The sequence below is a fragment of the Erithacus rubecula genome (assembly GCF_903797595.1).
Source record: "Erithacus rubecula genome assembly, chromosome: 6".
NCBI lineage: Eukaryota > Metazoa > Chordata > Aves > Passeriformes > Muscicapidae > Erithacus > Erithacus rubecula.
The window spans coordinates 55423217-55447520 of record NC_136688.1 but is presented as its reverse complement, the minus strand read 5'-3'; the positions used below and the strand labels follow the sequence as shown (position 1 = coordinate 55447520).

Genomic DNA, 24304 nt, shown 5'->3' with positions numbered 1-24304 from the left:
TGTGAATAGCAAGTGTAGTTTATAGTTCAGTATTTGCTTGGCTCTTTGAAACAGAAGTAAATGTGATGTGTGAGGGCCTTAGGAATAAAATACTGTGCTAGAGCAGTCCAGGAAGAATCTGTCTGAACTTCTTCCCTGCTCTCAACTTCATAGTAATTCTAGCCAGGAATTCTCAAGGATTTCTGTGTGCATGTAGATAGTCACAGTAGTCTTACAAAATGACTTGGCCAATAATTTCCTGGCGTTCTGCACTTACATATATATGTATGTTAATAATAATTCTGTCCTGACAGTTTAAGTAACTCATTTGCTTAACTATTCATTTTACTACTTTATATATATATATATTTTTAAAATTTGGCTGGCTTCCCTAAAAATAAGTTGCTGAAGGAGAAAATAAATATACTGTTGGTTGCACTTACAATAGTGCCATTGTGCAGAACAGAGCAAGGATCATTTCCAAACGGCCTCAGGTGAAATCTAATGGGAAACAATTTCAAACTGGTCTGAGTTCATTGGTAGAAAGAATGTGTCTTAGATAAACATCTGATCCAAGTTATACTACTCAGTATTATTCCTTCTCTGATTAAGTTCGATTTTTTTTTTTATTTTAATAAATATAGTTGCATTGGCCAGTTGGAATAAGGAGCCTGTTATATTGTCTTTAATGTGGATTCTATAAAAATGGTTGTTTGCAGGTTACTCTGATTTATGGGGTTGCTGCAGCTTTTTCTTATTACTGAAAATGATTGTTTTCTGTAAGCTGTTTCTCAGGGAGAGGATACTTGGCATTCTGCTATTCTAGTGATGGCCTTGCAGTCACAGCTTGCAGTTTGGAAGAATATGCAGTGTTAATTAAAATTTATTTTCGTATAAGACTCAAATTTATTCCTCATATGTTTACAGGAGAGCTCTGATCTTCCTGCCTCTCTGCTCTTAGCTCAGCATAAGGACAGATCTACTCAGATAGAAATGCAACTGGAAAAACCCAAACCTGTCAAACCAGTCACGTTTTCCACTGGCATCAAAATGGTAAGATTTGCTTATTTATTTTTTTAATGTCTTTCAGAAGATCAGGGGCTTCCTCATATGAAATTCAGAGGTAGTTTAAACTTGAGTTGCATGTTACATGAAATAAATTGTTCTCTTCCAATTGAATAAGCAATTAGGAATTAATTGAAGAATTTCATCATCCTGCTAGTTGGAGTATTGTGATGATCCACCCAAAAGGGTCATCACAAATATATGGAGCATTTTCATTGTGTAGTTGTCAAAAAACAAAGTATGACTCTCTCCCTGTGAAGTTGTGGTGTTCTTGAATTATTTTTCTCGTTTGTGTACCAATTCTTGAAGTTGAAATTTTGGAAGTTCAAGAATCATCTTCACTTTCCTCAGATTCATTTTGAGTACTGGAGTAATCTGTGAGTATGAGATTGCCAATCTGGAAAATTATGCCAATGTTAAGGGGTCTATTTTCATTATTATTTGGTTGTAGGACAAGCAACAAGTATTTTTGCAAGTGTGTCACTGTTAGGGTGGCAGCTGAAGATCTCTCAGCATTCCTGTTCTGTGTCATGACATGGTACAAGTGCACATCAGCCTGTGTACATAAATGTAAAGCTGGGGGTGGGAGCACCAGTGGTCCTGACTGGTCTTTTCAGCACCTTACTGATTTTCTGCTTTGTATTGTTTTCAATCTGTGTACTTTTTTTAGACTTTGTATTTTACAATTAATAATGGTAAATTGAATGTCTTGAGAATAACCAACACTCTCTAGTCTTCTCAACAAACCAGGAAATCAGCAAAGCAAAAATCTGGGCATCAAGCTGGTTTCCTATTGGTAATCAATTTATTTTTGCTATGAATTTTTTGTGCTGCTCATTATCTGTCAAAGTGTTCACAGTGTGGAAGCATTTGCAGCTTATTTTTCCAAAAGCAGTGTCAGTTTTTGCAAAGCTGTGTGGATTGTTTTCTTGTTTTTTTGTGATGTAAATTGATCTTCTTTCTATTTCTTTTAAAATCTAACAGTCTGAGGGAGATTGATATGCTTTGTGAGATTTTCTGGCTGTGTAGGAAAACCAACGGACAGAAAATGCCTGTTGTTATTAAAAATACTCTGTCTGAATGCCTCTACTCATTCTTAAAAATATTCTTAAAATATATTGTCAGAATTTCTTAAAGCTGTGACTTTTCTGTGGGAAAAGGAAGAAGATCAGCTTATGTATATGATGAGCAGAGTGGAAGTATTTTCTAATTAATTAAAAATAGTAAATGCAGTATGTGGTAGTGGGCATTTGAGATCTGCAGCCTGAAGTAGACTTCCATCAGAAATGGTTAAAGATTTGGATGAAGAAATTTCCAGCAGCAAGACATTTAAATCCCAATGTTTGGAATAACAGGTAATAGGTAATTCATCAGTGTTCAGAAAATGTGAATAGATAAATAATTTAATTTGTTCAATCCCAGGAAACAAAAAATACCTCACCCTGACTGATCTTAGTCCTAGATTGAAAAACAACAGTTTAACTGTACTTATTTCTATTAATGTTTTTTAACAGTAAAGTTAAGGATACAAAAAAGTTGGTGACTACTATTTATGGAATATGGATTGCATCAAACCTTTTACACCAACAAAATTACAGATTTTGTTTAGAAAGATTAATGTTTACCTATTTTCTTTATATGTGCTTGATTTATTTATTACATGACATTATTTAAAAAAAATGTATAAATTCTATTACACAATAATAACAATATTGATACTCTGCACAATAAATGAATGAACTGTCTAAGTTTGTAATTTTTGAAGAAGCTGGTTCCACAGGCTGGGAATGTTTCTGTGGGTGTTCTGCTAGGAGGCAGCTCAGTGCTTGGAAGCAGATGTTGAATTTCTGTGGATGACGTGCAAATTGGCAGTTTACAGGGTCACTTTGACAAACTGGCCTCATTTGAATGAAATGTGTTTTAATACTGCTAAATTCAAAATGAGAAATAGAAGAGTAAATAACAGGCTCTGGGAAGAGGATTTGGAAGTTTAGCCAAGCAAGTAAAGCAGTTTGACCCTCAGCCACAGCATGTGTGGGGGGCCTTGGGTATGTGATTAGTCCAGCAATAAATAGGAAAGGACTTCCCCTTCTGAATGCAATTTTGGGAAGAGTTGTGGACTGCAGCGTTGTGCTGGCTGAATTTTGAGTTCAAAAATCAGAAAGAATGCAAAGAGAAGCCACAAAAGTGCATTCAGAGGCAGAAAGATCTGCTCTGTGTGCTGCATTCTGCCTCTGGTTTAGGAGATGCTTAAGGTCTGACTCAATTTACACTAAATACCTCCTTAGCACAGAACATGCCAAGTCTGAGCAGTGCAACATTAAATGTAGCAAGAACCAGTAACTTTAGTTAAACAAATACCATCTAAATAGGAACTGAATAAGACCTAAAGTTCACACCATGTTCTGCTGATTAATTGTCCTCGCTGTTAAAATTCAAAATCTCAAATTCTTGATGTTTTCAGATTAGGATTGGGGTGCATCTTGGAAAGTTACTGTAGTTATCAAATGCAAATTTGCTAGCTGTGGGTTAGTTTTGTGCAAAGCAGTTCTGCTCATTGCACATGAAGGAAGGTGTGTTCTGGTGCCAGTGTAAGGTGAATTCCCACCTGGCCCTCACTTTAGGACATGCCTGTTTGCCAGGCTGAGTGTTTTTCTAAGAACCTGAGATGCTCAGTGCCCTGGTTGTGCGTAGGTGTCCACGTGAAGAGGGTGGAGCTTTTGTTGTGCTCTTTGTAGCTGCTTTGGCTTTGTTCCTCTCTAAACCAAGGGGATCACACCCCACACAACTCCTGCTGGTAGGGGCAGCTATAGGGGAGCACTGAGAATTTCTAAAGAAATACAATTCTGATTAATGCTCTGGCACAACAGTTCTGCAAATTCAGTGCATTTCTGTGAGAAATGCAGGATTGTGCCCACTGTCAGAGACTTAGCAGTACACATTTAATGAATCACTATGTATGTCATTCTCCTGGACTTTTATTTTTTCCTAATAGTTTGGCCACTGACCTTTTCTGATGGGTGTTTTCCTCTAATTTTGTTTTAAAAGAAGGGAAGCCAGATAGAGCTGGCTGAGATGCTGGCTGATCCAGAGCTGGTGTTTACACAAGGACTATGAATATATACCACTTGTGGCAATCCACTGGGTTTTTTTTCAGCTTGAACATGAGTGTTTTTCCTTGGTCAGAGATGTTCTTCTGCCTGAGTGCTAATCGGACATGTTTCTTGGTGTCTGAGTTAGGAGCATGTCCATTCTAGTCTCCTGGGCAATGCTCAAGGAAGTTGGCTCATTTAAGGTGTCATTAGTGCTGTGAGTTCCCCTGCTTGCAGGGGGAGGAGGGAATGAATGTCTTTGACTTGTAAGCTAAGCAAGAGCATCCCCTATAGCATGAGACAGACAATTAGCTCATGGGGACAGGGTCTCCTTCACTTTTCCTCATGTGAAATTCCTTTCTTTTTCTCCTTTCAAGTGGAAGAAATTTTTCCTCTGTAGTCTGTTCTTTAACTTTTTCAGTAAATGCTATCCTCTGTGCACAAAGCTTACATTCCAAATCAATCAGTTTGATTTAGTTCTTTGAGTAGGGGGAGACAGTGCTGTCAGGCTTTTTTCCTTATCATGTTCATCATATTAAGCAATAAACTTTCAGCACATCTGAATATTTTGAAACAGTCTTATTAAATTAAATCTCAAATCAGGGTAAAGGTACAAAAGAAACTGTAGCAATCTTAATTGCTGCAGTAGTGCTAAAAATGAGATTTCTTATAAATTGTGGTACTTCAGACTTCAGTAGCTGTCTAAAAGAGCAAAGTTTGTCTGAAATGAATTATGTTTCCAGCATTTCTAGGGCTTGTCAGAAGGTGCAAAACAAGGTCTGGCAAGAGAACCATTCTTCTGTTTCTTGGTGAATGTAATGGCCATTTCTGGTTGTCAGGTAGCTTTAATGTGGAGCTCATTTTAAGCTGTAAAAGAGATGCTCATATGTATTGCAGACAAATGGCAGCTTGCATATGCAACAGGTATTGTGTTTATATGAATTTAGTTTCCTTTTTATTTCTCTGGTGTTTACAGATCTGTAGAAGGCTTTTCTAGGTCTGGGCTTTGCCTCACCATTATGATTATAAATGAATAGAAGCCTGGATGTATTTAACTCCTGTTTAATTTGTTGAATTGGGAACACAGAACCTTTGAGTCTGTGGCCCAGCTGTGGATTCCATGTTTGTAGAAAATCTGATTGCCTCAGACTGGCTCAGCTCATGCCATCTCCAGCACATTCAGGCTGTGTCCCTGTCCCTTTTCTGTTCCTTCCAGTTCTGTGATGTTTCTTTTCTCCCTTCCCCCAGCCTCTCAGGACACTTAGCCTCTAGTGATGGTATTTGTGGAGTAATCTCATGCAGTTAAAAACTCAATTACCTCTAATTGGATTGCCTAAAAAGGCTGGAAAACAACATAGGTGTCCCCTGCCTTGCTCCTACTTGGGAGAGTTTCCCTTCTTGCATTTTATATCCAAATACCTCAGAATTACTTTCCAATTCTTACAATCATTGTTGTTTTATTACTTAATAGCAGTGGGAATATTTATTAATAGAACTATTAGTGCAGAGTGCTGTATGTGCCTTATCATTACCACGATGCTCCCTTACCCCAGTGAATTTGCAGTTTAAATAGATGTGTCAGGGAGGGAGGGCAACCAGATGCCTGGAGGGGATGTTCTCACCCAGGATTAGACAGCAGAGCAGTGGAGGAAGGAGGAATAAGATCCAGCCCTGCTGAATTCCAAACCTCGTGGCTCTTCCGCTGCGCCGGGCTCCATCTCCTGTCAACAGCACCCCTGAATGGCAGCGAATTAAGAGTGAAATATCTGCTCCAGCTCCTGCTTCTCTGTCCAAATCACAGCAGCAGGTTAAATATAACTTTGTGGCTCTGAATATTGCCCAGATTTATTCCAGTTCTTGCAGTTTCAGGTTATTAGTAGCTGGATGTTGGGGAGAGCAGTGTGCAGCGTGGAGCAGCCAGAGCTTGCTGGAGGGAGCAGTCATAGAACCAATAATTCAGAGGAATGGATTTGTGTCAGACACAGGATGTCTAAGACACCTCAGGAATGTGTGTTACCACTAAGCTGCACATAACAAGTGTTAGGGAAGAGATTTTGTGCAGTGTTACACTTGCAGTATTATTCTGATGGGAAATAACGTTCTTATTTTATGTTATGTGGAGCTATTTCTTTTAAAACATTGACCTCATCAGCTCAGGTCAAATTAACTGTTCTTTATTATTGCCTTTTCCTGCAATATTGCTTCCTGTGCAAACAACTGCTCAGCGGCTGCTCCTGTTTTTCAGTCTGTTTCTTTTATAGCTCGTGGAGCAATTATCCAAAATCCTGTTCCAAACTCAAAAAAGTCTGTCAAAATATCTTTTTAATCAATTGTGTTCCTTCAAAGTTGCTTAGACATATGCCAGGTACTCTGAGGTAAGTGAGGTGCATGTCACACTTTGGTTTAGGCTACAGCTATTCTGCAGCTCCTGAGGGGGCCTTACTTTGCCAATTCTTGCTGCTCTGGGTTGGTTGGTGTGTTGGTTTTGGTGCAGTGTGTTTTAGAGTGTGGGGAGGGGTTGTGGTGTAATTTTTTGGGTGCTTTTAGTGCTAAAGTTAAAAAATAAAGCAGTCAAAGCTTTCTTCCCTGTTAGCTCAGCTGGTCAATCTTCAGGCTGAAACTCTTCAGATGGAATTGATTTCTTTGAGATGAATGCCAGTTTGAGTTTAATTGGTATTTTGTTTTTAATCTTTGTTTGGCTCATACCACGCACATTTCTCTTTTACAGCTGGGTGGAATGTTTCCCTCTTTGCAGCTCTTGGTAGTTTGGAATCACAGCAAAATCACAATACTCATTTTCAAGAGTAACTAATGTGTTTAGGCATATAGAATCCTTTAGGAATAGATGTATTTGTTTAGAGAACATGCATGCAAAAGTAAAATTTCCAGTGGAACTGAGCATTCTGGTGGCTGTGTCCCAGCTCAGGCACTCTGGACTTTGTGTCAGTGCCATGAAGCAGAATCCTTTTCCAGAGGAAACCCAAATGCCCCAGTCAGAGCAGTCACAGCACTTTCCAGAGGGTTTCTGGATGCAGGTGCTCAGGGAAGCAGCATTCCTGCCAAGCTTCCTTGGAGCAGAGGTTCACAGGGGATGCATAGCCCTGGGACAGGTGGGATTCTGCAGTTGCTAAGCACCATTTCCTGATTCCTAGTCAGAGTGTACATTGCTTTAACATTGAATTTTTGTCATCAGTTACAGTGTCTTCTTTTTAACAATGAACACTGATTTGCTAAGAAGGACACTATTTCTGAAAAAAATAGTGGCTGCTGGGTATTTACCATTACTGACACTATGTGGATATAGAATTCAAATATGTAAGCTGAGAGACACCAAATATGCTGGATGGTATAACTCAGGTTAGGACTAACATGCTGGATTTAAAAAGTGATTCTCAGTCCTGTGACCCACCTACTGCTCCCTCAAATCTCATAAGTTTATAAACACAATATGACTGCAACTTCCGAGTAGCTTGATGGAGAATGATTAGCAGTAGTAAATACATTTGTCATACTAAATCTCCTGCCTTCTGTTTAAATAAAGATGTTTTGTTAAGAGTCAAGCACATACATGCTGAACTGTTCTTTGAGTTTCTGAACTCTGGTTTTGAAGTGTATGCCAGATAAACTTTATTTAAGTGATCTATCATCAGAATGCTTCCTGTGCACTCCAGCCCATGGACTGAAGTCTAAAACATTAATTGGGTTCTGGCTGTACTAAGTAATTACTGTTATATCAAAGTGCATAAACATTCAGCACATGATGTTGACTTAACGAATTTTGTTCCTCATGTTGGTAAGAAATGTTTCTGGAGGGAAAAAAGCAAAGTTATTTCCCCTCCCTTCATTTACACAGCAATGGCCTTGGAAAAGGAGACTGTATTTTAAAAATGCAGTGCTGTGTCTCCCCATAGCTCTCTGCAGGATTTTAGTTTGGAATGCCTTAGGAAATATGCTGTAGTTGAAATTAAGCTGTTTGGTGGACAGACATAATCAGAACTGCTTGACTTGATTCTTTTTTATGGTTGGGCTCTCTGATACTACTCTGTTAAAATAATATTTGTTCATTTGCTTTATGGCTCCTTTACATGGCTAAAGCAGCATATGTTTATGTACACATATTAGTATAAATACAAATTAGACCCATAAGTTTGCACAGCTGTAATGACTGGAATTTAGTAAATGAAATAGTTCCAACAGTGTTAATTGTACAGGAGTGAATGGCATGACCAATGTGCTTGTTAGTTGAAGTGTCTGTGGTCAGCAGTGGAGCATATCTGTGCTTTAGCTGTCACTTTTTGGAATGGAGCTGCTTTTAGGATGTGGGGTTTTTTTAGTTATATTTTAGTGGATTGTTTCTTTGCTGTGTTTTTTGTTTTGTTTATTATTTTTAGTGTCCTGTTTGTGTTTTGGGTTGCCCAAGAGCTTACTTGCATGCCTGACTCTTCCCCATCAGTTTTCAGAGGACATCTCAGTGTCATGCAGCATGTTCTGGTCCCATGGAAAGGCTCACAGGGAGCAGGCTGCTGGAAGAGTTCAGCCAGGTTGTCATTGCTTCTTGCTGAATGGGAGCAGGCACTGGGAAGGGACAGCAGGAATGGGCTTCAGGCTCTTATGTAGGATGCCCAATTTCCATCTCAAGCTGCAGCCAGACCTGCCACTAGCTAAGATAGCACAAGGACACGTTGTAGAGTAATCTAAGGAAAATGCCAGTTAAATCAGCCTGAGATCCTGCTCTGAATGTACCTTTGCTTGAGTAGGTGTTACTGTGAGCAATAAGGAGAGATCTGACTGAAAGAAAGAAGGTGGCTGAGAGGAGAGTCCAAAAAAACAGCTGGCAGGGATATAAAGAATAATAAAAAATTTCTCAATCATTGTTTGTTTTGGAAAGATCACACTTTAAGCACATGGAAATACTTTACACATTTGAGAAGTGCTGACTTCCTACATGCCTTATGAAGGAACAGCAAATCATTCATATAATGTAAACACATTTATAGATTGTTCCAATATAACTTTTTTCAGTGCTGCTGTTCTTTTTAACAAGATACTATTCAGTGCATATATACTCTTTTGATGCTATACTTTGGCCAAGAGTTGCAAACATCATAAACATTAAATATTATAGTTTGGGCTAAGTGAATGTTACAAAGTTATTGAACCACACTTTAATGCAAAAAGTTGTAAAACTGTGCTGTTTGATGCACTGTTTAAAAGTAAACACATGAGAAAGTAGTGCTGGAGTGAAACAGAAAAAAATAGCTTGTCCAAAATTGTAAGTATAAGCATTATGTCTTGGTAGTGATGATAAAACTGGGAGTGGACAAAGATTCTCTGTGAGTGTGGAATTTTAAATCAGGGGGAAAAAATTTTAAAAAACAAAGAAAAGAGAAGCTGTAGTGCCAAAATTGTAGCAGGTACTTGTGAAATTGTATAATCATAGTGGTGGTTGGGGCTCTTGAGAGATTATGGGATCCTTCCTTCCCCTCACCATGAACAGAGCCAGGGGTACTTCATGGCAGGGACCTGTCCTAACCTGTTCTGAAAAACCACTGGAGCTGGGGGCTCTGCAGTCTCCCTGGCAGCCTCTGGTGGCACTTGCTGCCCTTGCTTTTACATTTTAGTAACTGTGCTTCCTTGACCTGGTGCAAGCTCATTTTCTGCCTAGGTGGCTGTTCTCTACCTCTTTGTAGGAGCTTCTTATGTCCTTGAAGATGACTATGTAAAGAGGACTTCATAAAACTAAATATTTTAGAATTTATGTCTCAAAAAATAGTTCAGGCACCTTAATTGACATTTAACAATAAAAACATTGATTTCTTCTGCAAATGGTTGGTAGACTGTCTCCACTCTCACAGACTGGATGTGAAATGACATTCAGCTGAAGACTTTTTAAAAAGGAAAATTCTTTTAAAGAGAGCAGCAAGAACATTTAAAGAACTGTAGTAAGATCAATGAAGTATTTGAAGCCATTTAGGGAAGCTATAGTACATTTGTATATGTGCATAGAAGTATGTGTGACCTTTCTGCCATGATCCTTTTTTTTTTCTTAGCAGTTGTCTGCATCTGTGAGAACATCACATGTTTTCTTCTAATCCTTTTTCTGTTGCTGTTGATCAAAGCAGTTCCATCTCATTCCATCTTGTCTATTGTGTACCTGGAGGAGCACTGGTGACCTGGAATGGCAGGGCAGGGATAATGGCTTTGCAGATTCCTCTAAGTCAGCAGTTGGGCAGTGTCTGTCTGTCTGTCTGTCTTGCTTTAAGAGACTGGCATATGTGTGCAGACTTACCTCACAGCCTGGTTTCACTCCTGGTTATTACATTTCTCCATGAACTAGAATCTGATTGTCAATGTGGAGTGTGCTTGATCTCACAGCACAGTTAAAAGATTTCCCATATGCCTGTATTTTCTTCCTTCTCTGTTATCAGGGCCACCTTCAGACAAATTTTGGGTAAGCACAGCCTACAACTGGCTTTTCTGAAATTCTTGCCAGACTTGGTCATACAAAAGAGCCAAGAGGAGGATGAGGGCTGGCCATAGTGGGAGGCAGCTGCTGGAGAAATATGGCAGGGAAATCAGTAACAAGTGCTGGCAGCAGCAGTGGTGCTGTGCTGGAGCATGGAATCAGGGCTGCTGGGGATGGGGAAGCACAGGGCAGCAGAGGAGGTGCATGGAGAAGGAGGTGGGGACTTGGATGTTGAAATGTTTTGGGGAGAGTATGAGAGGACATGGCACCATCACTCTGAGAGGGGAGATTTGGGACAGATTTGGCAGAAAGGTGAGTGTGAGTGGGATGGGAGTTTCTAGGAAAAAGGGCTGAGTGGTTTCTGTACCAAGTTGGGAATTATAGGAGGGCTCTGGGATGGAAGGATTTGGGAGCCTGGGGATTCTGGTACTCATCCATCACAATCAGTTCCTGTTCAGAATCCCTTTTTCTAAGGTCAGCCAGGGTGATGTGTGTGCACTCATGTGGCTTCCAATGTTGCACCCACACACGTGTGCTAACCAGGGTTCTGGCTGTAGGCAGGGACTTGTTTCCTGCAGCATCTTCAGTTTTGTCCAAGGTACACCAGCCTTACTGATAAATTAATTCCTAATATATTGATTTCATATGAAGAAAAAGTCATCAGTGTGTTGGTTGGGGTTGTGCTGCATGTTTTTACATGTACCACATTTTCTGTACCTTAGATCCTGCATAAGTATACACAGCAAATAAATGAATATTTGCTACAGAATCTCAGAGAAGACAAATTTTGAGCTTTCAAAGGGCATATTTGTAAATCAAAAATTCATTTAAAAATTAAGATGTATGTCAAAGGAGCTCTTGGGGGCTCTAGTTTTCAGTAGTCATCATTACCATCCAAGGTGCATCTGTCCCAGACTGGGGTACTGGAAGAAAGAGATATTTGGATCAAAGAGACAGCATTTTGTAAGGAGACTTCAAAAGTTGTTTTCCTTAAAAATGTTTGTTCAGGTGCTGAGGGTGAGAAAAAACAATATTGATTGAGGTAGTTGGTGTTGGACATCAAAAGGTGGAAGTCCCCATATATTGATTGTCAGTCACAGTGTCTCTGGAAAGGAATATTAACAGCATTGACTAGTGGGGAAACAAATTACCTTCATGAAGAAGTACCTTGGTCTCTGAAAGTTCGGCTTACCCTCATTCCTTTTAATAGTTTGTGTTTGTTGAAGTTTTTATTTTAAGGGCAAAAAACATGGATAATGGAGTATATTGAAGTAGAGAATTGACTAGTTCAGTTGATTGTTTTGCTTTGCCTGAGCACAGTTGCTCACAGGTAACTTCTATATTTGGGGGAAATCCAAGGCTTGGCTGTAGCTTGTGACCCATTGCAGTTCAGCAGAATGTGTGGCAAAGCAGTAAAATCCTCTGCCTCTTGCAAAGTCAGTAATAGCATGGTAATAGGCTGTGTTTAATGCAGGCTTCTTTTTTAAAATATAAAGTACTAAAGAATATCGTGACTACAGAGAAACCTGCTTTGACTCACTTAGACAAATGTGTGCTGTGGTATGGGCAGGAAATGGAAGGACAGAGAGCACATGTGGAACCATCTATCTAAATTAGCTGGATGGGGGCCAGGAGACTGGAACTTGCAACATTTGCCATGATTAGTAGAAAATGAAATGGTGGCTTTGTGTAAGAATAATGATTCTTGTATTATTCTGGGCAAGTGAGGTAAATCCTGCAGGACACAGATGGTGCATTGAAAGGTGGTGCATGTGGAATTGGAGGACTTGGAAAAGATAAGTGGTTTAGAGGGAGGAACAAGTGAAGGCTGTGCACAGGAGGGAAGCAGCACATATATATTTAGGTCTGAAGCCCATTCTCCTGTTTCATCTCTTGAAAGAGAGGCATAAATAAATAGAGCATCACTCCCTTCTCCAAGGCATAGAGAGATCACAGAAACGTGATCCTCTGCAAGGCAGTCAGAGGCAGTGCTCCAGTAACCAGGAGCTGCTGGGCTGGGCTCTGGGGATGTTCTGGCAGATCTAAAGGGGTGGACATGAGCACCTGATCCTCACCACCCTCAGGCACTCTGGGGCTGCCTGTGTTTGGTACCTGTGTTTGGTACCTGTGCTACGTGGCTGGCATAAAGCAAAAAAGCCACATGCATCCCAGTTTGTAATGGTTCCCTTTGAGTCCTTTGGGTTCAGACAAGCAAAGTTGGAATAATTGATTAGTAAATATTTGAAGAATTTTCTGCCTTTCTGAAGGGGTGGCACTATCTTGGCCTTGCTTGCATACCAAGCATTCCCCTTTGTGGTTGTTTACAAGAAAACATGATTAGGATTTTCTTTTGTTATGGGGGAGAGAAAGAGGGCTTGGTTTGAGAGCTAAAGGGAGAACATAGAGGGGATTGCAGTGGGAGTTTCATCCTTTCTTTGGTTTCACTCATTTGGTTTCACTTATGCACCTTAATCTGCCACTTGGTGGGATGATGCCACATTGAATTCCTGCTTAGGTAGAATCTGAAGCCTAGATAGGGTTAGACCAAGAATTTATCACATATCAGGCACTTATAAAATCTGTTTAGAATATGGGGCAAGCCCCCCCATCCCAATCCTTAAGATTCAGTTTATATTAAAGCTTAATATTGTGTCAATTTAGTTTCATTGATAGTGTTGTGTACAGCATTTGCTTTGTGTTAATTTTCAGCCTGTTTTATGTCTGGTTAGTTAAGTGGATTTGAAATACAAAATTAAACAGATGTGTCACTTTTAAAGTAATATAAATATTCTTGAAGAGTTCTGTACTCATTTAGCTGTTTGTTGCTTTTAAGTTGCAACCAGTTTGAGCTGTAGGTGACAGTTATAACTTTTGCATTGTCTCACTATCATCTAATTGAAAAATCTCTGGATTTTTTTTTTAAACTCCCTGAATAAAATATTGGGAGGATCAGGGTTATTAGTTTGTTGTGAATACCAAAGCATAAATGTAGCTGCACTTAAGTTTTTATTTGGTTTATTTGTGAAGAGGCAAAGTACATAGCAACTGCAGCTTTTTAAAATGTGAAATTTCTACTGTAGGAAGAAAGCTCCTTTAGAACTGCAGATACTTTATCTTTGTTGTTAAATGCAGCACTCTACAACCATGCTGGTTTACCTTCTATTGTTTTCAGTCTGTCTCTTCTCACTGGTAGCCTCAGAAATGAAGGAGTGGACTGTGGTGAAGAGTTAGTCCTACAGGGGGAAATGAATTCAGACAGTAAAAGCCACTGCTGCATGTTTGGAGAAACTTTTACCTGCAGCTCTAGAGCTGTGAAAGTGCAGTCTGGACCTGGGAAAGGTGGGAGGAAACTGTGTTTTCTTGTATCTTTTGCACAAAAGGGAAGTTTTTGCTGTTGTGCATTCTGTTTTGCTGGCAGAAAAGAAGCTGGAAATCCAAGGAATGGCCAGCTGCCACTTTTGGGAAGGGGACAGAGAACCCCTACCTGCCATGGCCTGTGGGTGCCAGGGAGGGACACACACAGCAGGTCTTTCATTCTGCAGTGGGAGGGATGTGTGTGTCTGCATTGTCAATTGTCCATGACAGCTGACAGTGGGGGGAGGGAGCTTTTGAGGAGAACTCTGAGATTTGGATCAGAGAATGTGAGCTTCAGTCAAAATGCTTCAGTTGTGGTTAATACCAAGTGACTGCAGCTAGTTGGAACATGATTTTTGGATTGGAATATCAATGCAACTTAGGTTGGTTTTTTTTTTGTTATGGTTTCCCCCTTCCCTAGCAGGACACATTTTACTGAAGGATCAGTTGGAAAACCTGAAGGAATGAGGATGATGTGAATGACAGGGTTATTACTGTGACCACTTTGGCAGACTCACTGAGTTTATAAAATCTACCCTTTTCACTATTCTTTTATGCTTTTGTATTTTCTGATTAATGGAATCTTGAATCTCTTTTTAATTATTTGCATAAGGTCACACAAAGTATTAAGCTAAGGCCACGGAGAATAACTTTGTAAATTCTTACTGCTCTGAAATCTAATTAAAAACCTGCAAACTTCATCATTCATCATTTTACGATAGGAGTGTATTTCTTATGGAGACAGTCTAATATCCTGCAGCAACTTCATGGCATTAAAAAAATAATTAATGGACCCTTTTAGGGCAATGTGTGTTGCTACAATGTGGAATAATACTTCAGTGTTGTAAGTGAATGGTGTGCTAGGAAACACTAACCCCTTGTGTATAGTAACAGGAAGTATGAATATTACTTATTAATAATAATGTGAAACACCTTCACACACATGCTTTTTCCTGGGCATGTCTGCCTTTTTGTAAACAACAGTGAATTTTAATTACAGAAAATTGGTGAGAAGCAAGAGGGATTTGTGTAATTAAGACGATCTGTTTATTTAAAAGTCTTCAGAAGTTGTAAGAGATGGAACTTAGCTGTATGTGAGGGATGAATGTTGTGCAATAATGCCCCTTCATTCCCCTTTCATAATAAATCTCTGCAGAGTATTCATCTGAAGGGCTGGATGCCAAAAAGAACAGGTTCGACTTGTCTGTGAGGATTTACACCACAGTGAAACGCACAACTGCTTTTGTGGAGGTCATTGTGAAGGTCACAGAGCCAGTACACACTGCTGAATGGGAGCAGCCTGGAACAATGGTGTGAGAGCTTGCACTGCCTGAAATCACTCTTTAAAAACTCATCTGAAATGTAGCAATAAGCTGGGATCCTTAAAGCACACTGCTTCAAAGCATGTAGGCTGTTTTGCAAGAAATAAACGGTCTCTTTGCAGTAGTTTGCATCTTGTACCCTCTGCTGAATGTGGCTCCATGCTCAGAAAGCAAGTGTGCCTATTTCCTGACAATTACCATTGAAATAACTGAGTGTGTCTAATGTAAACATCCTTAAGCCATTAATTACTGCCTCTGTCCAGGTTAAAAAACCCCCACAATGATACTGGATTTAATTACCTGAAGTTTGGCTCACCTCTTTTTTACAAATAAGGTCTGAGTTTGGCCATACGGTCTCTATGTCTTTAAATAAAAGATGATGATCATTTCAAATGGCAACCAGCCATCAGTGGGGTTTAGTGCAGAGATTAATTAGTAAACTTTGGAATGCACTACAGCAAATGCAGCTGATTGGCAATAGCATGTGGAGCAGCAACTGGTGGAAAGCTGGTGCTGCTGAGCAGCAGAGGTATTTCCAAGAAGATTTAAGGGTGCTGTGATGTGCTTTGCTTTAAATGGCACTGTGCTGATTGCATCAAACCACCAGTTCTCTGTTGATGCAGTTTGGTAAATGCACAGATTAGAAAAATCTGGTGTGCATTTGGAAAGAAAGCAAGTTTCCTTGTATTGTTTTGATAAGATGAGGTGCACTCCATGAATAAAGTGATTCCCCTAAACATCAGTTTACAGGGATTGTGGTTTGTCTGCAGTGCATTTTACATTTTTTTTTAATTAAGAAGAGAAATGTTAAATGCTAAGATAAGAATTATTCTAAAAAGATTGTGATTATGGACAATTCAATGGTTATTGCAGTAAGCTGTTTCTTAGAATTCTAGTCCACTTTTTAAAATTATACAGATTTCTAAGTATATGTGTCTGGATGATTTATTATTACTTGCTCTCTTCCTTTTAAAGTTTTAAATGCATGATTAGAGAAATTTGGAAGCTTTCTCTCTAGGTTAACTTTCTAAAGAGGATTCTGTTTGGTGTGAGTAATGGACCACATTATGTATAGTCCCTAGTGGGACTCTTTTCTCAACTTGTTTGGCCCATGGGATTGGGGCCCAGATAATGAATTTAAGGTGATTTATATAATAAATAACTGACCTTGAGATATTACTTGGAAGCCAGATACACTTCTTAAAATGTATCTTAATAATAATGTATTAGCCTTCTGATGCCCATCTTCATTTAGAAAGCAGTGGTCAAACATACATTTAAATTGGTAAGAAAACCTCTCACACCAATACTGATAGGTTTTTGCTTTAGAAATGCCTCAGGCATGTGGATTAGCCTGGTAAAATTCATCTGGCTGCACATACTTGAAATACTGAGCTAAAGTTTGCCCTTGTGGGGTAATGGTATCACTGAAATAGTCATATAAATTTTTGATACAAACCTGGCCAAGGTGCTTATATCCCATATGATATGGATCACCCTGGCTTTGACCCAGAAAACCCTTAAGCATGTGCTTTGAAATGCAGCAAGCAGGTATTCTTCTTGGCTTAACTCTCAGCTCTGTGACTTGCTCCTGGTTGCAGTTCAGTCCCATCCACGTTTCAGGGTGGATCTGCAAACCAGCAATGACACACATTGGTGTTCAATACCTGAGTGCAACCTGCTGGACTTCCCAGCTGTTGGAGAAGTCCATGCAAGGCCAAGGAGTGGAGGCTGGGGCTGTGAGGGTGCTGCTTGTTCCTCTGGAGGCCTGTTTGTGCAAGCCCCTGCTTCCTAGAGCGTGCTGTTCATTGCCATAGGGAATTGCAGCACAGCGGATGGGCTCAGTTTACCCTTCAGGTTTAGGCTTGCTTGGCTTTGTTGGACTGGACTTGTAGGCCATGATCCAGACAAAGTAATTGGAATGTGACTGCTCCTTTGGATTTGTGAGGCTCTTTGTGTGCTTGGAGCTGCTGATAGTTTTCTAAGCTGAATCTGGGTCTAAGCCCCAGGTAAGTGTATGATAAAATTTTCTGATGGCAAATCAATTTGTTAGCTTGACATGGCTCTGAATAATTCCCATGTGCAAATGTGCACATGATTGGGGCATTACAGGGTTGTGCAAACACTCTGTGATAGTCTTTGTTTAAAACTGTTTAGCTCATGCCCTGGATTATTTGTGTCTGGGTGTATCTGTGTGTACACACACATAACAGAAACCTCCATGCACACAAAGAGCATCTCATTAAAAACAGCACCGTTTGAGCACTGCAATCAGCTAATTACTGAGGTGTGTTTATTTTATTCAAACTGCTGTGTGTATATACAGTACATGCATCCAAGTACATTGTAGAACATTATGAATAATTAAAAGCAAACTGTTGCCTTTTACAGAAGCACAGGTAGGTACATCCACTGAAGCAGTATCCTGGCCAGGCTGCTGGTGTGCTGTGACTCAACTGTGGTATGAATTATAGAATGCTTTTTGTAGCACTTGAGAGTTGCCTCTTAGTATTGGTCAAAATCTAGATAGAAAGGATTAAACAAGGTCTGACTTTCTTTTACTTGATAGCAAACAGTCACTGCAGCTCCCTACTTGTGCTAATACCCTGGAACAGACCAGTGCAGCTGCTGGGGTAGCTGAGCTGGGGGTTAGGTGATTTCAGAAGGTGAGCTGCTTCAGGCTCTGGCTGGCTTTTGTTCCTTGTAGGTCTCTTGGTCAGTGCTCCCTGTCCTGGCAATAAATGTTTCAACCAACACAGCAACGGCTGTGAGCAGGAGATGTGGGAGAAAAAAGTTGATGAAGTGTCATGTTTTAACTGTGCCCTGAGATTAATGTGAAACTAAAGGAGAAAACATGGTTTTCTCAGTCAACTACCATTGGTAGAAGTTTATGTCCAGAGCTAGTTATTTAGGCTGCTGATGATTTAAAGGGTGATTTAAATTTGTTTGTTAAAGCTTTTTTTAAAGTTTGCCATCTTTTGCTGAAAATATAATTTTCCAGAGAGTTATGCATCTTAGACTTAATTTTCTTTTCATTGTCAAATCTTGGACAATTGAAAACAAACCCCCAAAACCCCACCCTGAATTATTAAGCCAAATGTACCGTGAAAGCTTCTCGAACAGCTTGCCTTGGCACGCTGAAATTAATGTGGTTATAGTCCAGCCATGGTGGTGGTGGGGAAAATAACCTTCCAAACTGTCAGCACTTGAGAAAGGGAACACAAAAACCTATTATTATTCATATGTAGTGTAGAGTTTCTGATTTGCTCCCATTGACTTGAGTGATGCGGTATCAGTTGCTGCGATGGCTGAAGCGCCGGGTTTGTGTTTCATGTGATGAAGTGCAGCAGCAGTGCAGATGCCCAGTAGCCCAGTGTGGCTGGATGGATGGCTTCCAGGTAGATGGACACTGGGGCTGCCTGGCTTAGGAGGCAGTTTGCTGTGGTCAGCCAAAAAATCAGCTCTTGCTGGTGAGTCTGGAAGTGTTTGTGTGCGCTGAGTCAGTCTCTTTATATACCGGGGTGATTGTAGCACTGATTAGACTGGAAAGGCTTGGCAAGCCCTCCTTGTGTGGGAAGCTCAAGTGCAAAAACTTGCCTAATTTTCTTTATTTAAATCAGTATCATCCTGCTTGAGGCCTTTTGGAAAGCACATCTAAGTGAACGGTGTTTTAAGTTGACACAGTGTTCACAATAAAGGGCAGTTTCATTGGGAAAGGGTGTGCTTAGGGTTACTTTCCACTGCTGTGTTACACATAAGGGGACTCAATTCTCCTGCATTCACACCTTGTCTTTTGTGAAATCTCTGCTTGAAAGATTTAATGTCTTGAAATTTGCTTTATGATCAGCAATTCTTTGAACTCGCAAACAAGAAAGTGTGAATAACTTCAAATATCCATTTGAAGTCTGATTCTGAGGAATGCTTATGTTGATTTTGACCTTAGAATATGAAGTTTGATCTCTGTCTCAAAACTGCATTTTTGTAGAGGAAATATAAATACAGTCTGAACTTTTTTAGATACCTTTAAAGTGTACTCTGTCTGTTGAAGACAAGGACTTTGTTCTAGAGATCCTGGATATTCAACCCATGCAAATCCATTTATCTTCCTAAGGTCCCAGATTCAGGAGCTGATCTCTAATCAGCAAAGCTGACTTGCATGTGCTATTGTTCAGGAGACAGAGCTCTGTGGTGATTTAAACTTGAATACAACATTTTTGGTAATTGTGAAGCTTCATAAACTAGAGAACGGTGAAGGATGGAAGCTGATTGAGATAATTTAGAGTTTTATATAAGCACATAAAGCTGTAAGTTGTGTTGTTGTGTTTGAGTTTGAAAAGCACTTTTTAACTACTTTGACATCTCACTTTTATTCTCGAACATCTGCTTTAGATTGTTTGCCATAAAAGTGTAAGAATTAATCTTGCCCTCATTTTTGTTATTGCTACCAGAAACCAAACTATTTTTATTACTTCTTGTATAGGGATTTGGACCCTGAACTATTCTCAGAGTTTAGGAGAAAAGGAGTTTGTGTTTTTTCTTTTCTTCCCCCCTCGTGCACCCTTCCCTCCCCAAACTTACAGGTAAAGTTAATTAAATTATAGTTTTTAAGTGCACAAAGACACTCGGCATGGCTTGTAAAACTGTGTAGTAAGCTCTACTGTGCTTTATTTGGTCCAATACTAAGAGTTTTAAGGGGATTCAAATGATTAGCTTATGTTGGTTTGTTTCTCAGAGCAGCAGCTGCCCTGAGCCAGGGTGAGCATTTGCATCATCTGTGGAGAGCCTGGTGCATATTTTACTGCTTGGAAACAATACATGAAATTCAAAGAAATCATAACCCTCCTATATGATTAGTACTTTGATTAACAAATATTCTTAATGCTTGTTCTTGGGGCTTCCTTTTCTCTGGGATTGCAGCTTGTGTGTGTTGTTTCCCCAGCAGCACCAGTGGCCATGGCATGGGGTGTCTGCAGTCCCTGATCCCCTGCATGCTGCCTTTGAGCTATGGCTTTCCCCTGTTGGAAATTATTAAATGTCAGGGCACTCTGCCTGTGTGGCTTCATCCAGTACTTGTGCCAGAGCATACAGAAGTCTTGCCTTCTACAATGGAAGTGTTTTTTTTTTAAGGCAAAACTGTGTTGTAAACCTATAGTAGGAAATACTCAGGCAGCCTCTCCACCTTGCTCGAAATGCAAAGTTTGTGCTGCAGTGGTTTTCACAGCAGTCTCCTCTTTCAGAGTCTGTGGCAATGCTTGCTTTTTAAAATTTGAATATGAGTGTTTTAGCAAGAGAGTTCAAAACAGAACCAGTGAACATGATAAAACAGATGAGGCATCTTTTTATTTTGTAAACATATAAATACAATTTTTCAAGGACTGAGTGAAATTGCCATGTGATTTTATCCGGTTTTGCTGCCAGCTTCTGTTTTTTCTGAGATTGTAGATTTTTTGTGGCAGGAACCATTCCTTTTTCTTTGTTAAAGGTGCCTTAGATATTTCTGGTTGTGTTTCAAGGAGTTAGGAAGCTGAAATCACTGAAACCAGGCAATGCAGCAGTCCGTGGTAGTTTGTTCATAGGAAGACTTTTTGCAGTTCTCTCAGAATCAGGGAAGGTTTATAAATAGGCTTCTTGGTCCTGTAAATTCTGTGAATCCTGTCCTAAGGACTGTAAAATTCAGGTGCTATGGGAAGTAAATACACACAGCTTGGAAATCTGTTGTCTGTGGTTCAGATTTAGGCATTGTTTTGTTGTACCCACTTAAAACACAGATGGAAACTTGCATGGAAAGAAACTGAAACTCTCTGGAAGGACAAGAGTAAATTTGGTGCAGATTAAAAATGCAGTTTCTTGTGCCCCAGGGAGTTTTTTTTGTTTAGTTTGAGAGAATTAATATGCATTTTGAAAGCAGTGACATTAAGTATGTGTTGTGTTTGCAGTGAGTCCCCTCCTGTCCTGGAATAGTTGGTTCATGTTTACTTGTGTGCCCTACATGCAAATGGAAAAAGGCTAGAAATAAACTACTTCTGCTTTAAGTAATAATTTTAAAAGATAACAGTTTTCATTTAAAATGTTGTACTAAATCCAGCCCACAAATATTGTGAAGAGGTATCATGTACTGCTAATGTCTGATACTTTCTTAGTTTTTTAACTTTAGACTTCAGTTTTTCTAAATTCCTTCTTTTTATCTTTTTGTCTGTTTCTAATAATTCACCCTCCCTGTTTTTCTATTCTATTCATGCTTTTCCTTTTATCTGCCTTTATTGTCCTTTTCTTAATATTTTCTTTTTCTTTTGTCTCTGTTGCTATAAAAACTTCCTTGCTTTCTCATGCCAGACAACCATCCACCTTTAGCAGTCCCTCCTTAAAATCTAGCTATTCAAGGAATCTCACTTTATTTGTTCCCTTTATCAGGCAGACATAATCCATACTGAATGTGATGTTCTGCATCTTTCTCAGGGTTTATCTGGGTCTAGGCTGGATACTCAGTAAAACAGGGAATATATCTCTGACTTCAATATACACACACAGAATTTCTCATCTTGTACAGTCTGAGGTCAGCTTTCTGTTTGGCTTTGTTATTTTAAGCAGTGCTTCTTTTTGAATCATCCATCAGACTTTGCATTCCTCAAAAACAGTATTGTGGAGCTGTGGCTGTTTGGATGGGGGAAGCTGCTTTAGAGAATCTCAGGAAAGAGCAGATAGTGGAGTACAGTGATGTATGATTCTTTATGAGCTGCTGTTCTTCCAACACAGCAGCTGGTTTTTACAGTTTCCACTGTTCTCCAGGAAATCCTAGATAATTTTCTTGCATAATAGAGGGATCGTATCAGTGTAACACACAGCTTTAGTTCAGCAAAGTAGGAGCACCAGTAGATTCACCTGTGCAGAGACTGAGGCAGTTGTTGCTGGTTGGTGAGTGATGCTTTGTGCTCTGACCTCTGCTGCTGTGTCTGTCCCTCTGTTCATGATACACAATGTGGCATTTGTCATTTATTTCTACTTCATGTCCCTTGAAAAATTAGGTCTTTAATGTGTGTATTTAAAACAATGTTCTATTAAAGCCTTAAATCCTGTAATTAGACTGGCTATTGTTGGTAGTTGATACTGTGCTTTGTTGATAGCCAAACTAAAATGGCCAAGGCTCCAGAAGTCTGATGGTAGAGATGCAACAAAAGTTTGTTTAGTTCTGTTTAGTGCCATATTACCAACATAGCACACTGAGGGCTGGTGAAACAAACTGAACAGAGCATGGACTTTAAGTCACCTGTAATGAAACTTTCCTCTGAAAATGGGAATAATCTGTGGCTATACCCTGAGAAGGGCCATGCAGAGCCCTGTAAAAGCTGCTATAAGAAAAAAAAAAAAAAAACAACCAAAAAAACCCCCCAGAAGAGCTAATAGGAGGTTTGAAAATACAACTGGTATTCCTAGAGTGTCCAAATGCCCCCCAGCAGCCAGCTCATGGCAGGTTCTTCAGTCCAGTTGAAGGTGGCCAAAAAGGCACCAAGGGCAGGGAGAGGCCCTGGGGACAGTGCAAAAAGAACAGAAGCAATTGAGCTGTGTCCAGCACATTGGTGTGCACAGGACTAATTTTTTAGGACCAAGATAGGGTTGGAAGCAAGATTGAGAAACTAGTGCTGAAAATCAGGAGTGTGACCTGTGGGCTTATTAGTGACATGAAAATGATGATGTGCTTTAATTCTTCATTCCCCAAAATAGCACTGTCTTGTGTACTGGGCTATCCTTTGAACAGTGGTGGGGATTTTGAGGAAAGCTTGGCAGATCCTGCCTGAACTCTGGGGTCTCCACTGAAAACAGGAGAGTGACTTGCAGCAGCAAGCATCCAGGCTATCCCCTGAATCCTGCCTGGGCTGCAGCAGGCAGTGCTGGAGAGGACAGTCCAAGCAGGAACTGCAATCCATGGGCATGAGCAAAGGGCACCAGGCTTTCTGTGAACAGAGCAGGCACTAAATCCTGCTCTGGCTCTGACCCAGCAGAATTGTATTTCAGCTTGTTAGATGGATGCAGGCTTTCTTCTGGGAGATTAGAGAAATGGGGCTTTTTGGCAGCAGCTTAAAGATAAGTCTGGTCAGGTAATTACTTATGTCAGAAAGTTGTAAAGGAAAATTTTGGAGGCAAGTGGAACTAATGGTGTGATTTAACCCATGGTACTCCATAGATAATTTCCCAGATACCTATTTGTGTAACAAATAGTATTATCTGACTGTCTTTGTTAATAGCTTCTTCAGTGCTGTTGATCTCTTGGCTTATTTCTCTCATTCCTAAAGAAAGCACATCTTTTAAATCTGTTTTGGCATTTGAAAATCAAATTAAGTTACTGTGGAGGGAAAAAAATGGTCTAAATTTAGGGAGATTGTTATTAGGCATATGAAATCATCTGCTACACAGTGAAGGGGGGTTGACAGTACTCTGTCTCTGATCTTCCCATTTGTGGTCAGATTTTGGTTTTGAGATCAACAGAAAATCTTAATGTTGGTTCTGTTGCTTTCTGTCAGATCACTTGTTCTTTCAGTTTTGCTTCTGAGATGTCCTCATAATCAAGTAAATATAGTAGATTTATTGTTGCTTTTTCAAGAGCAGAGAGAAAACAGTTGATGTTTAAGTCTTTGAAAAAGCTTCACTGGCACAGGAATTTTAGGCAACGAATAAAATTATACATTTTAGTTTGACATACTTTGTGTTTATTTAAAAAGGCTGTGGAAGACAGAGAGGGTAAAGGTTAAAATAATATTAACTGAGCCCTCCAAATCTATCAGTTTCATTCTCCTTTTCCTGAGTATTACTGTAGTCAAAGTAGTTAATCAGAATCAGAAAGCCACATTAGCATTGGTGACATGGATTTGTCAATAGTGAATTGAGAGGGTGGAAACTGGAGGGGGAGAATAAACCCACAACAGCCCAGCTTCTGGCTCACACTACATCACCAATATCTGCATTGATATCTGTAAGAAATTATGGTAACATGAAATCTTTCCAAAACCTGAATTCTGTTACAAGCTTAGCAG

General features: G+C 39.8%; 1 protein-coding gene across 1 annotated transcript in view; it reads left to right on the top strand.

Moving 5' to 3' along the window:
* Window positions 1–24304, top strand: part of MNAT1 (MNAT1 component of CDK activating kinase) — a 114429-nt gene that overhangs the window by 52099 nt on the left and 38026 nt on the right. Inside the window, exon 6 of the mRNA XM_079309338.1 lies at window positions 907–1032. Within this exon, the coding sequence (XP_079165464.1) occupies window positions 907–1032 (126 nt within the window). The remainder of the gene's footprint in view (window positions 1–906; window positions 1033–24304) is intronic.